Source organism: Martes martes (assembly GCF_963455335.1).
Source record: "Martes martes genome assembly, chromosome: 2".
Lineage (NCBI taxonomy): Eukaryota > Metazoa > Chordata > Mammalia > Carnivora > Mustelidae > Martes > Martes martes.
In genome coordinates, this window is record NC_137889.1 from 3,379,128 (window position 1) to 3,394,655 (window position 15,528).

The following is a 15,528-nucleotide window of genomic DNA, read 5'->3' on the forward strand; positions in this document are numbered from 1 at the left end:
TCATCTGCTTCTTCCCCAAATGATGATACTGCCATCATCACACCAATTACTAATGACTCATTCGGTGCTGCTTTCCATATCAAGGCCTCCTGCCAATCACAGAACACCTTCACTGTTATCCCACTGGCAACCACTCATAGTCCAATCATCTATGTGCAGAGTCCTTATTGAATAATAATGATGCATTTTGAATTATTATGACTCTATGGATTATTATCCAGGGACAAACAGTGGTTGTCATGCAGACTGGGCATTATCTTTTGCATCTCCTGCCGTTGTCTGTTCCCCGGGGTCTTCTTTCTATCCTTTGGCTCTGTGGCAGGTTATACGAAACGGCCAGCTCCCTGAATGTTAGGGCCAAGTAGGCCACACCGTTTGCTGTGTCACACCCCAAACTTCTTCCTCATCAGTGCCAAGCATTGGAAGGCTAAGGTCCTTCAGATCCTCTGTGTATCGCAGGTCTTTTAAAACCCATCTTTGTGCAGAATAAGAAGAGCCAGGGAAGAGCACAGCTGAGGGGAGAGAGGAACGAGGACTAAGTGCTCTGCTGGCACGGGTCCGATGGGTGAGCAGCACGCCCTACACAGCTACAGGGATGTTCAGTGTGTGTGTTTCTGCACCCTGACCTCTTCCCAAGGTCATGTTCTGTGAGATGATGAGGGAGGGGCCAGCCTGCAGGGCAGGAAGGAAGAAGGGAGCTGACTGGATCAGCCCAGCATGCAGAACCGACTGTAGGAGGACGACTGGTTCCAGCTTATCTGCAAACCACATCTGTGCTGCTTTGCCAGTGGTTTTCCTGCTGTCCTTGACGAGGAACTCGACCCGTGCTGTGGACATTCAAAAAGCCATGCTCTTATCTGATTCGGATGGCTAGAACTCTGCAGGTGTGTCACCTGGCCTGTCTCCTTCCACTCCTGGACTCTTAGCTGACTCCTCAGCACGCGCTGGGCACGGATCCTGTAGCTTTTCAGACAAGTACAAACCTGTTAGCTTAGCAAAGCTGTCGGGATGACAGCAGAGCAATTGCACAGTGTCCTTGCAGGAGGGGGGCCCTCCTCCCCAGCACTGGCTTCTGTACTGAACAGGCGTTCAGTGGTCCCCAAAGTATTTCATTGGCCAACATACTTAAGTAATGATAATACTATAATATCAAACAAGATTTTATAAAAAGATTCAAAAATATTCCCTTTGTTGAAATGTATATGTATATGTTTATACACATTATAGTTGAATACCACTTTCTACTCACGCTAAGTCTCTCCCTTATCAAGATTTCCTGGAAATACAATGTCTAATATAAAGTAATACACACTTAAATGCTTAATAATGCTTAATAAATGGCCTTGGGTAATCAGTGACCTGATGCACAGCTAATATTACTCAGTGGCTGTGTTCTAAACTTGTAAGCTCAAAGTTTACTTATATGTCTTATGGTTTTAAAATTAAATGAGAATTCACAAAATGATAGTGGAAAATACTCAAGAGAGAAAGCGGACAGGGAGAAAAAGACTGATTTTGAATGTAAATATATGCCATTTTTCTATTTAATCAATGAATATTTATTAAGTATAAACCATATTTGTTTCACATAATTTATCTTATGTAATATGAAGTAATAATTTGTCTACTTATGTAAATTCAGTTCCAGGAATCGGTACTGTTCTATAGTAACCATTTGATATCAAGTTAATTGGAGGGGAATATTCTAACTGACTAAATTTAAATTAAGAGGTTATCTGGACTCACATATGAAGTGTGTTTCAAGCACATTAATATATTTGATACTCCGTTTCTTGTATGTTTTTAGGAGAAAGCATTGTTTCCAACAACAGCTTTTATGGTTACTTCCAGATCGTCAACCACAGCGGAGAACGCATGTCAGAGAGGTTAGGAGTTGCTTTTCCTCATCACAGCCTAGTTCCAAGCCTGCTTTATGCAGTTACTAGACATCTAATCTTAATTTATTTCATATTACACCCCTCAGTGTATTCAATGAGTATAATAAAGGTAACCCCATCTGTGAGTGCTGTCAGGACTGAAAGAAGGAGATCGAGGAAGGCCCTCAGCACGTGGCCCAGTACATCACAGGCTCTGTATTACAGAAATACATGTGACATTCTTATTGTGAGTATGGCGCGGTATCAGGCATGGGCGATACAGCCGAGAGAGAACAAAACCGAGACCCTTGCCTTCCTTGGACAATTCAATGCACAGACATACATTAGATGTAATCTAACGTGGACATAGCAGCTTTCTAGGAAGGTCTGAGTAAGGGTTGGCAGAGTATCTGGAAAGGGCTTACTGGGGAAGATGGTGGCTGTGGAAGGATTTTGGAAGAGATGATGTTTGAAAAAAGGTGCAAGACGGACAGCCATGTGGACACCTGGGGAAAGTGTCCCAGGTAGAAGGACAAGACATGAGAGGAGGCTAAGTCAGAAACTTCCCAATTATGTTCTAGGAATGTAATCAGCACCAAATTAATATTAGTGTTCAAGTCATTTTATGTCAACAGAATTTGAGAGTACTATAACAATACACAGCTTTATTATTTCCAGTAACCTAATAAAAAATATTTTTCACCCAAGTGGACTTTAACTGAAAAGTATAAAACCTTGGGAGTCTAGAAGCAACAAGAGAAATCTTCCCCAGTACACTGGAATTACAATAAAAGTTAGAAGTCTGTATGTCTCTTTAAATATCTGAGGTCACAGCTATCTGGTGAAATAATCAGCATACAAAGTATCATCTTAAAATTAAATCTGACATAATGAAGAGTGCTCATTCAGGTATAAGTGGCCTTTTGACTACTATTTACAAGTCGTTTCTGTGTAGGCAGAGAATATGGGTAGGAAACAATAAACTATAGATGTTCTTGGTAAATGACAATTTAGTAAGTTGAAGGTCATTCTTAGCTAGCCTAACCTGGAGTCCCAAAGCAACAGCTTTATTCTATGACCCCCTGTGGCTCTAACTGGCTTCCATGTAACCACAGTTACAACTGCAATAATACTTCACTTTTCTTAAGTGTTCTTTCAACTCGGTGAGCAACTAAAAATATTAACTCCACAGATCAGAGTGCATGAGTCTTAAAGGAAGTCTTCTCTACTAAGCCCCTGTAAATATTGATGGAATGAAATGCCAAGCTGAAACACTTTACTTCAAAAAAAATAATAAAACTATGTCCTCTTCCTTTGTTTGTCTGCTTATTTTAAAAGTCTACTGGCAAAAGCCTTTGGAAACTGGAAAAAAAAATAAAATAAAATAAAAGTCTACTGGCAAAGATATTTTATGTACATTTACACAGTGCACAGTATTTTATCCTGTGAAAAATCATAATAGTTTTCATAGCTCTAAATGAAGTAAGCACAACTTCAAACAAAATCTCTTGTATACTTATCAAGCTATGACAACCATTCATCTATTTGGTAACAGAAGGAAAAGGTAATCCCCCCCATCCTCAAGGCTAATTAGCTAATGAAAGCATTGGCTAAGGACACTAGTGTCCAGATGTGAAAGATCACTTCTGACTCACACAATTTGTCAAATGCTTCCACCAGATATTCCTTCTCTAGAGAAGGCACAGTAATTACTTAAGAGTTAGAGACCCTTCATGAAGATGGGAACCTTGAGAACCAGTCCTTAATTCCTCCATCTGAAATCTCGGAAGGGTGCAAAGCTCAGACCAGGGGCATTTTACTGCATTTGAGAGACGGCTGAATTTAGAACATGTTGGCTGAGATGATCAATATGAGGGCTCCTTTATTTTTTTAATTTATTTAAATTCAATCAGCCAAGGTATAGTACATCATTGGCTTTTGATATAATGTTCAATGATTCATCAGTTTTATATAACACCCAGTGCTCATCACATCGTGTGCCCTCCTTCAAGGCTTCGTTAAAGGCTCAGAACAAATCAAGAAAACCCAAACCATGAGGTTCTCTTCTTACTTACTATTTATTACGGTGAGAGCAAAGACTGGAAAATGAACTCAGAGAATCACACTTGTCATTTGGGACCTATCAATAGCTAAGAAAGATTTCCTACAGCCTCTTATGAGTAGTATTTGAAAAATCACTACATTTCATGGTAGCCATCTCCCCCTACATTTTAGATATCGCAAGCTACCTTTACACAGAAATAGTTATAAAATCTCCCGTAATCATTTTTTAAATTTCCACTTAAAAACTGTTCCCCCCCACTGTTCTATACTTGATAAGCCCATCATTAGCAGCAAGTAGATGCACTATTTAATGAAGGGAACAATGACAGACTCAGAGTTCCTAAATACTACCCACATGAAAAACTTACTAATTTTAATAGAAGAAAGTATACTCTCCAGTGAGGGACGCCATCCAGCAACACAGCATGGCTCACTGCCCTCCTTTCTTCTCTTCGTATCCATAAGGGTGTTACTGCTTTCCCATGGGCCAACCTAAGTATCTAGGGTTGTAACGTCCATAGTGGGCACTGGCCAGAGTGACTATTGAACACGGGAGACATGGCTAGTCTGAGCCGAGATGTGCTCTAAGTTTAAAATGCACCTGTATTTCCAAGTCATAGCATGAAAATAAAAGAAAGAAGGTTAAATTTTTTTTCTTATAATCTTTATATTGATGATATGTTAAAAGGATAATATCTGTGGGATAGTGTGTGAAATAAAATACGTTATGAAAGTTAATTTCACCTGTTTCACATTTGCTTTTTACAGGCTTTTAATCTGCTAGTAGACTTTTAAAAGATAGTTTTAATTACATATATGGCTTGTATTTTATTTCTAGTGGAGAGCACAAATCTAGAGCTTCCTCAAAACAATCCTCTAAAGGACCAGTCCACAGATGCACTAATGCATTTGGCCACTCAGCGCAGGAGCAGTTGATCCTATCATGTTACATGGTGATTACCTGATGTTGTATGAGACTCTGCTTTCCAGACTAGACAGGTGTGTGTTCCTGCTGGCCTTGAGCAAGAAGGCTGACCTCTTGTTAGAGAACCATGTGGCCAGGAGGGGAGTGCACGGTGGAGAAGGGGAATGCCCAGGTTTCCTACTTAACCATGATGCTCACAGATAAGCCTCTCTAGTCCAGAAACTGGGGTACTCCTGTTTACATCATTCCAGCTCCTTAAATCCATATGGCTTAAACTCAGCACTGATACAAAAATGCCAACACATGTAAAAGAAGGCTGAGTGACCCCGGGTGCCCTCTCATTCATAGAAAGTGCAGGTGATATAGGGAAGAAACAGCAACAACCACCACCCAATAAAACAGAAACAGAACTGTCATCGTGACATCTGTTCGGTGATTCATCCCACCTCTCCTTCCTATGGAAGTCCACCCCCTTGGCAGCAACTGCTGTTACACTTAATGTCTACATCCCGTCTCTTCCATGGAAATAAACTTGCTTGCTCTATATTTGACTGCCCAGACTCAAAATTATATTCCAAAGCCTCACAACAAGGTCAGAATACTTGGCCAGTGGTACTGAGCAGAAATACCTCTGATGTTTCTTGTCGGGCCTCACCCTGCTTCCTCTAAACCCCCTGTGTCCTGTTACCGGGGATTTGGACAGCATACTGGACCATGAGCAGGAGGGCCTGACCACACGCTGACAAGGTGGGTGTTGAGGAAATTTTCATCCCTAAGACAGAGTTGCCATTCTAGCCCTGTACTGACTGACTCCTACCTTCCTTAGGAGAGAGAAACCATTTCCATTGGGTGGAAACTCCTCGTGGGTTTGGATTTTTGTCACCTCATCTTCATCACCTAATTCTAGGTAGTGTATCTCAAATTCTCCTTCTTAGGTTTCACACCTTTCAATTTAAATTTTTTGGTCGTTTAATGTTTTACTACTCCAAATATACTAAAATATAATTTCCTTAAAACGTTAAATTAAAAAAAAAATACTGTGTGTTCCCTAGACACAATCTGTTCTGGTTAAGGTATACGGATTGGACACATACATCCTTCGTGGAAAGGTCTTCTTAAGGCTCACTGGCAGCTTCCAGTGTTCATCCCTTCAGAAAGTTAAACGGTAATTGGACGAGAACTAAATGGAACAAGGACTACGGGATGACTCCATACAACTGAAGGTGTATCTAGTTCAAGCAAAACCACGGGGTCCCCAGCTGGGAGGACAAAAGAGGGGATGAGGGAGGTGAATGCTGTTTGCTCCTGGGTGAGGGCGCTGGGCGTCTGAGAGTGGCGGGTCTCTCACACCAAACAAGCCCAGCGAGCCACACAACAAAGATGCTGGAGGAGAGCCTTTCTTTTCTAAACTATCATTGGTAGGACATGAGAATCTGTGAGAACAGGAAGCTAAAAGCTTCGCTGTGCAATTATCTCACAGTGATGTGTTTGGAGGTGGAGAATGAAGAAGGATGCCCCTCCCCCCTCCCGCAGCCTGGGGTGTGGGGGGGGGCTGTCTTCTAAGAGTTGAGGGCCTCTGGGTGTTTAGTGTTTGATATCAAGTCAGGTTGTAAGTGGGGACCAAGATCCCAACAGAGTGTTTTGCGCTTCATATGAGATGATGAGATTCAGGAAAATTTTTTAAAAAAATATATAAATTAAGAAACAATAATATTCTACACACATATTTCCTTTATGTGACTCCAAAACGTCAATTTAAAATGAATGCACATTTCCTAGCTTTGTATAGTTTGGGTTTTTAAATAATGACATATGATTCTGGTATAGAAGAGTAAGAAAATATTAAAGAATAAAAACATTTTTCCCCCTTGAGGGGAAAAAATAATACCAGTGAATTAGCCCTCATTTATTTCTGGGAGCATTACACATTACCATGTGGTAGGAACATGGTTTTTGCTGTAGTTCCTTTGGAAGCCAAGTACTGCCACTTTAGTATTAGACAAAGTAGTCTAATGACAAAGAGCAGAAAGACACAGAATTCATGTTTCCTTAACCAGAGGACGGTGCCTCTCCAAGAAGCATAGGAAGGAGCTTCCTTCAGCCAGAACACAGATGCAGTCTGTCCTCAGGGTGCATGAGGAGGTCAAGAAGGTGCATTTCCCACAGGTTATAAACCCTCAAGTGGTTATAGGTAAGGGGAACAAGAGAGCAAATCCTGCAACATATTCTTTCTATCTTAAAGCTAGCACTGTATTTGATTTTATAGGATGTATCTGATTTTTTAAAATTTATAAAATGGAATCTTTTCACTTTAAAAAGGCTATAAGGAGGCATAACATATGCTTATATATGAAACTTCGCTTTTTATTCCTTGGTTGACTTCATGCTTTTTTCCCCCCTTCCTTTAAAAGTACCACTTTACATAAATTATCTTATGGCCAAAATGCAAAAACCAAAACCAAAATCAAACCCTTGTTTTTCTTTGGATTTTTAGTAATTTTCAATATTAAAACAGCCAAAACGGTTTTCTGCTGGTTTGACTGTGGTTTGTATAATTCTGGTAGGACCATTCCTGTACTTCCTGGAAGTGACCAATCAAAGTTTGACATCTGTGAGGATGATGATGAAGCATGTTCGGCTCTGCTATGTCAGAGATGAGTTTAAGATAATTTATCAGTGAAATATCGGGGCGCCTGGGTGGCTCAGGGGGTTAAAGCCTCTGCCTTCAGCTCAGGTCATGATCCCAGGGTCCTGGGATCGAGTACCGCATCGGGCTCTCTGCTCAAGAGGGAGCCTGCTTCCCCCCCTCTCTCTACCTCTCTGCCTACTTGTGATCTCTCCCTCTGTCAAATAAAGAAATAAAATCTTTAAAAAAAAAAAGATAATTTATCAGTGAAATATTAACTCAGGATAGTGCTAACAACTCCCTTTATCACTGGTATCATCAAAACCCAAGAATTAACCTCACTGCCCTTGAAAGGTAAGCATTTTTAGACCTGCAGGGGCGTGCATAAAACTTGCCAAAGGATCTGGTTACATAACCTATTTTCATAATATGCAAACGCTGTGTGTATATATAGACGAGTACCAAGTTATACTGAGTAAGTCTGTGTGCATGCATCTGAATGATTAGATTTGCTCCCATAGTTCCTGAAATTTCAAAACCACTAATATCCTTGGAAATGCTTGCTGGCTAACCAATTTCAAAGAAATATATCTTCTCTACCTTCATCACTAGGAAAACATGCATCATTTTACGCTTTGTTCTGCTTGGTCTGTATGACACATAAATGAGGCTGCTCTGCCCTTCAGTCTCCCCGCGCATTCACAAAATGTGCCAACTGTGATGGAAGACAGAACCAGGGTGAGGACACCAGTGCGTGCACCTTACCGCGGCAAATGGGCCGATGGTCGCTCCACGCAGCCAGTGTCTCTGTGACTCTCTGACAGGTTATGCTCTTGGATCCCTGGAGCACATAATTGTCCTCACAGGAGAACTGTACATTTGCACCAACCCTAAGCAATTAAACAAAACAAAACAACCCAAATTATTCTTGGAAGCCTTCTTAAAAAAAAAAAAAATCAGCATAGTGCTGTGTCTTACACCATCCAATCAATATCACACTTCAAGCAATGCATTAGAGATTATTCTTAGATATAACCACGTAATTTAGCATGGGATCGAGTCTCAAGACCTGGGTTCCAATTTCTGTTGTGCCAACTTCAGAGCTAAATAAATGTATGAACCTTCATTTCTTATTTGCAAAATAGACAAAATAACAAAAGTGACCTGACTTCATGGGTGTAGAGAGACAGTTGCATACCCTGACAATAAAACAATGTTGCAGTCCTTCTGTGTGAATAAATGTCTACAAAAACAAGGATTGAGAAGGTCCAGGTTAGGAAAATGTCTCAGGACACAGAAAGACAAGTGCTGCAGAGCCCCACTTACGGGAAGGGCCTAAAATAGTCAACTCATAAAATCAAGGGCTGGATGGGAGTTACTAGGAGCCTGGGGGGGAGCAGACATGGGGTGTTACTAACCAACTGTCATAAAGTTTCATTTTACTAAGATGAACAAGCCCTAGAGACCAGATATACAACATCGAGCCTCTAAGTCAACAGTAATGTGGACTTACAGATGACTAAGAGGATAGACCTCATGAGAAGTGTTTTATCACAACAAAATAGAATAAAATTCTCCCAAAGAAGGGCAGGAGGGAGAAAATGTCTCAGTAAAAACAAATCTATGTTGGGAATAGGAGACCTAAATTTCCTCTGATCCCAGATCAGCTGGACAGGTATCAAACCATTCCGAACTCCTACAAACCCAACAGGAGATGGAAGAGAAGAGCAGCGATTCTAGAAACAGAAAAGTGACCACTTTCTGGAAGGTAGGACGTGCGGAGACGTGAATCCGAGCGGACCTGAGGACAGACCGCGGGGGGCGGGAGCCTCCGTCAGCTGCTCCCGGCAAGCGGCAGAGCCGCAGAGCACAAAATCGGAACTTGTACAAGTCGGCTCCACGGAGGGACATCGCTCCAGAGGCTAAGCGGGGGTCGAGCCCTCGCGGGGACAGTGTGGTCTCAGGTCCCCGCGGTCACAGAAAGACGGGGAGTACCTGAGTGCAGCAGACCTGCCACATATGGGAGCGGGGAAGCCGGGGGCAGAGACGGAGCTGAGGAGGTGCCATAAACGGTCATCCGTGGCAGAGCTGGGATCGAGCAGGGACCCCACAAGTGGCAGGTCTGGGGAGACCCTCTCCTTTCTCCTCTGGGGGGGAGCGGGACAGGAATGTGAGCAGGAATCTGCTCGGTTGGACTCCAAACGGGGCCGCGCGCCGGAGACAAAAACACTCGGTCACAGGCCGGGTGAGCTCGGAGCGCGGCGGAGACCAGGGAGACGCGAGGCACTGACGGCTCATCTCCGAGAGCGCACTGAGGAGTGGCCCGAGCTCTCGGCTCCTCCGGCCAGAGACTGGGCGCCGCCATCTTCGTTCCCGCCCTCCGGACTCTACGGAAAGCACTCAGGGAACAAAAGCTCCGAGAGCGAACCGAGCCGATGACTTAGCCCGGCCCCTGGCAAGGGCGGGGCAGTTCCGCCTCCGGCAAAGACACTTGAGAATCCCGGCAAGAGGCCCCTCCTGCAGGAGATCGGCAAGACCTGCCAGCCACGGCCGAGCTCACTGATCAAGGAGAACAGAGGAACCCCAGCGGGGAAAGCAACACATAGAATTCATGGGTTTTTCCCCATCATCCTTTAGTCTTGCAAAGGTAAATTTTTTAAATTGTATTTTTTTCTTATTGTATCCTTTCTCTAATTTTCCCTCTTTTCTATTTCACCTATTTTATCTCTTTTATCTTATTAATACCTTTTTTAAAAGTATTTTTAAATTTCCTTTGTTAAAGTCATATTCTATCCCTTAATTGTATTTAGCATTTTTTTTTTGTATACATATCAGTTTTTCTTCCTTTAAAATGTTGGGATACAGTTTCTTCTAACAGAACAAAACATACCCTAAATTTAGCATATGCCTTTTTTCTAGTCTCCAGCTTGATCATATTTTCTCCTTTGTTTTTTCTTTTTTCACCCAACTTCTTATCAATTCCTTTTTTAATATCTATTTTTAATTTTCATCTTTATAGTCATATTCCATCCCTTCATCATGTTTACCCTTCTGTGTGTGTGTGTGTGTGTGTGTGTGTGTATAAAGTTTTTATTTCTCTAAAATTTTGGGAGGCAATTTCATCTATTACACCAAAATAAAGCCAAAATCAAGTATGTGCCTCTTCCCTATTCACCAGCCTAATCATATCTTTTTTTTTTTCCTTTCTTCTCCCCCCAGTTTCAGGTCTCTTCTGATTTGGTTAGTGTATATTTTTCTGGGGTCATTGTTATCCTTTTAGTATTTTATTCTCTCATTCATCTATTCTTATCTGGATAAAATAACAATGTGGAAAAACTCACCTCAAAAAAGAACAAGAGGCAATACCGACTGCTAGGAACCTAATGAATATGGACATTAGTGAGATGTCAGAACTAGAGTTCAGAATGACAATTAAAAAGTGCCAGTGGGGCTTGAAAAAAAGCATAGAAGATACTAGGGAATCCCATTCTGGAGAAATAAAATCCCTTTCTAGAGAAATAAAAGAACAAAAATCTAACCAAGTTGAAATAAAAAAGCTATTAATGAGGTGCAATCAAAAATGGAGGCTCTTACTGCTAGGAAAATGAGGCAGAAGAGAGAATTAGTGATATAGAAGACCAAATGATGGAGAATAAAGAAGCTGAGCAAAAGAGATGAGCGACTACTGGATCATGAGGGGTCAGTGATACCACAAGATGAAACAATATTAGAATAATTGGGATCCCAGAAGAAAAAGAAAGAGAGACAGTGGCAGAAAGTATATTGGACCAAATTATAGCAGAGAACTTCCATAATTTGGGGAAGGGAACAAGCATCAAAATCCAAGAGGTGCAGAGAACCCCTCTCAAAATCAATAAAGATAGGTCCACATCCCTAACTCTGATAGTAAAACTTAGAAGTTTCAGAGACAAAGAGAAAATCCTGAAAGCAACTTGGGACAAGAGGTCTGTAACATACAATGGTAGAAATATTAGATTGGCAGCGGACTTATCCACAGAGACCTGGAAGGCCAGAAAGGACCTGCATGATATATTCAGAGCACTAAATGAGAAAAACATGCAGCCAAGAATACTCTATCCAGCTAGGCTGTCATTGAAAATAGAAGGAGAAATAAAAATTTTCCAGGACAAACAAAAACTAAAAGAATTTGCAAACACCAAACATCCCTACAGGAAATATTGAAAGGGGTCCTTTAAGCAAAGAGAGAGCCTAAAAGTAGTAGACCAGGAAGGAACAGAGACAATATACAGTAGCAGTCACCTTATACGCAATACGATGGCACTAAATTTATATCTTTCAATAGTTACCGTGAATGTAAATGGGCTCAATGCCGCAATCAAAAGACACAGGGCATTAGAATGGATAAAAAAACAAGACCCATCAACATGCTGTCTGCAAGAAACTCATTTTAGACTCAAAGACACCACCAGATTTAAAGTGAGGGGGTGGAAAACAATTTACCATGCTAATGGACATCAGAAGAAAGCTGGGGTGGCAATCCTTATATCAGATCAATTAGATTTTAAGCCAAAGACTATAATAAGAGATGAGTAAAGGATATTATATCATCCTTAAAGGGTCTGTCCAACAAGAAGATATAACAATTTTTAAAATATTTATGCTCCTAACATGGGAGCAGCCAATTATATAAACCAATTAACAAAATCTAAGAAACACATTGACAATAATACAATGATAGTAGAGGACGTTAACACTTTCATCACAGAAATGGACAGATCATCCAAGCAAAGATCAACAAGGAAATAAAGGCCTTAAATAACACACTGGACCAGATGGACATCACAGATATATTCAGAACATTCCATCCCAAAACAACAGAATACACATTCTTCTCTAGTGCACATGGAACATTGTCCAGAATAGATCACATCCTGGGTCACAAATCAGGTCTCAACTGGTAACAAAAGATTGGGATCATTCCCTGGATATTTTCAGACCACAATGCTCTGAAGCTAGAACTCAATCACAAGAGGAAAGTTGGAAAGAACTCAAATACACGGAGACTAAAGAGCATCCTACTAAAGAATGAATGGGTCAACCAGGAAATTAAAGAAGAATTTAAAAAATTCATGGAAACAAATGAAAAGGAAAACACAAATGTTCAAAATCTTTGGGATGCAGTAAAGGCAGTCCTGAGAGGAAAGCATATAGCAATATAAGCCTTTCTCAAGAAACAAGAAATGTCTCAAATACACAACCTAACCCTACACCTAAAAGAGCTGGAGAAAAAAACAGCAAATAAAGCCTAAACCTAGTAGGAGAGGAGAAATAATAAAGATCAGAACAGATATCAATGAAATAGAAACCAAAAGAACAGTAGAACAGATAAATGAAACTAGGCATTGGTTCCTTGAAAGATTTAATAAGATTGATAAACCCCTGGCCAGACTTATCAAAAAGAAAAGAGAAAGGATCCAAGTTAATCCAAGTTAATAAAATCCTGAATGAAAGAGGAGAGATAACAACCAACACAAAATAAATACAAACAATTATAAGAACATATTATCAGCAACTATATGCCAGCAAATTTGACAATCTGGAAGAAATGGATGCATTCCTAGAGACACATAAACTACCAAAACTGAACCAGGAAAAACAGAAAACATGAACAGACCCATAACCTGTAAGGAGATTGAAGCAGTCATCAAAAATCTCCCAACAACAAGAGCCCAGGGCCAGATGGCTTCCCAGGGGAATTCTACAAAACATTTAAAGAAGAATAAATACCTATTCTCCTGAAACTGTTTCAAGAAATAGAAATGGAAGGAAAACTTCCAAACTCATTTTATGAGGTCACCATGACCTTGAACCCAAAACCAGACAAAGACCCAATCAAAAAGGAGAATTATAGACCAATTAATTACCCTGATGAACATGGATGCAAAAAATCTTACCAAAATACTAGCCAATAGGATCCAACAGCACATTAAAGGATTATTGACTAGAACCAAGTGGGATTTATTCCAGAGCTGCAAGGTTGGTTCACCATCCACAAATCAATCAATGTGATATAATACAATAATAAAAGAAAGAACAAGAACCAAATGATACTCTCAACAGATGCTGAAAAAGCATTTGACAAAATACAGTATCCTTCTTGATCAAAACTCTTCAAAGTGTAGGGAAGGAGTGTACATACCTCAATATCATCAAAGCCATCTATGAAAAACCCACAGCAAATATCATTCTCAATGGGGAAAAACAGAGTTTTTCCCCTAAGGTCAGGAACATGGCAGGGATGTCCACTATTGCCACTGCTATTCAACATAGTACTAGAAGTCCTAGCCTCAGCAATCAGACAACAAAAAGAAATTAAAGGCATTTGAATCAGCAAAGAAGTCAAACTCCACTCTTTGCAGATGATATGATACTTTATGTGGAAAACCCAAAAGATCCCACTCCAAAACTGCTAGAACTCATACAGGAATTCAGGAAAGTGTCAGGATATATAATCAATCCACAGAAGTCAGTTGTATTTCTATCCACCACCAACAAGACAGGAAAAAGAAAAATTAAAGAGTCGATCCCATTTTCAGTTGCACCCAAAACCATAAGGTACCTAGGAATAAACCTAACCAAAGAGACAAAGAATCTGTACTCAGAAAACTAGAAAGTACTCATGAAAGAAATTGAGGAAGACACAAAGAAATGGAAAAATGTTTCATGCTTATGGATTGGAAGAACAAATATTGTGAAAATATCTATGCTACCTAGAGCAATCTACACATTTAATGCAAGCCCATCAAAATACCATTTTTTTTTCAAAGAAATGGAACAAATTATCCTAAAATTTATATGGAAACAGAAAATACCCCAAATAGCTGGAGGAATGTTGAAAAAGAAAGCCAAAGTTGGTGGCATCATAATTCCAGACTTCAAACTCTATTACAAAGCTGTTATCTTCAAGACAGTATGGTACTGGCACAAAATAGACACATAGATCTACGGAACACAATAGAGAGACTAGAAATAGACCCTCAACTCTATGGTCAACTAATCTTTGACAAAGAAGGAAAGAATGTCCAATGGAAAAAAGATAGTCTCTTCAACAAATGGTGTTGGGAAAATTGGACAGCCACATGCAGAAAAATGAAATTGGACTATTTCCTTACACCACACACAGAAATAGACTCCAAATGGATGAAAGACCTCGTGTGAGAAAGGAATCCATCAAAATCCTTGAGGAGAACACAGGCAGCAACCTCTTCGACCTCAGCCACAGCACCTTCTTCCTAGAAATATTGCCAAAGGCAAGGGAAGCAAGGGCAAAAATGAACTATTGGGACTCCATCAAGATCAGAAGCTTTTGCACAGCCAAGGAAACAGTCAATTAAACCAAAAGACAACAAACAAAATGGGAGAAGATATTTGCAAATGACATATCAGATAAAAGGCTAGTATCCAAAATCTATAAGGAACATATCAAACTCAACACCCAAAGAACAAATAATCCTATCAAGAAATGGGCAGAGGACATGAACAGACATTTCTGCAAAGAAGACATCCAAATGGCCAACAACAGACACATTAAAAAGTGCTCCCCATCACTCATGATCAGAGAAATACAAATGAAAGCCACAATGAGATACCACCTCACACCAGTCAGAATGGCTAAAATTAACAAGTCAGGAAATGACAGTTGTTGGCGAGGATGTGGAGAAAGGGGAACCCTCCTACACTGTTGGTGGGAATGCAAGTTGGTGCAGCCACTCTGGAAAAAAGCATGGAGGTTCCTCAAAAAGTTGAAAATAGAGCTACCCTCCAACCCAGCAATTGCACTACTGGGTATTTACCCTAAAGATACAAATGTAGTAACCTGAAGGGGCATGTGCACCCAAATGTTTATGGTGCAATGTCCACAAGAGCCAAACTATGGAAAGAGCCTAGATGTCCATCAACAGATGAATGGGTAAAGAAGATGTGTGTGTGTGTGTGTGTGTGTGTGTGTGTGTGTGTGTGTGTAAATATATAATGGAATACAATGCAGCCATCAA

General features: G+C 40.5%; 1 protein-coding gene across 1 annotated transcript in view; it reads right to left on the minus strand.

Moving 5' to 3' along the window:
• CSMD1 (CUB and Sushi multiple domains 1) overlaps positions 1-15,528 on the minus strand; it is a gene marked incomplete at both ends in the record, with an annotated part of 1,981,616 nt that overhangs the window by 553,906 nt on the left and 1,412,182 nt on the right. The window contains one exon of the mRNA XM_080796866.1: positions 8,258-8,382. Coding sequence (XP_080652992.1) covers positions 8,258-8,382 — 125 coding nt within the window. The remainder of the gene's footprint in view (positions 1-8,257; positions 8,383-15,528) is intronic.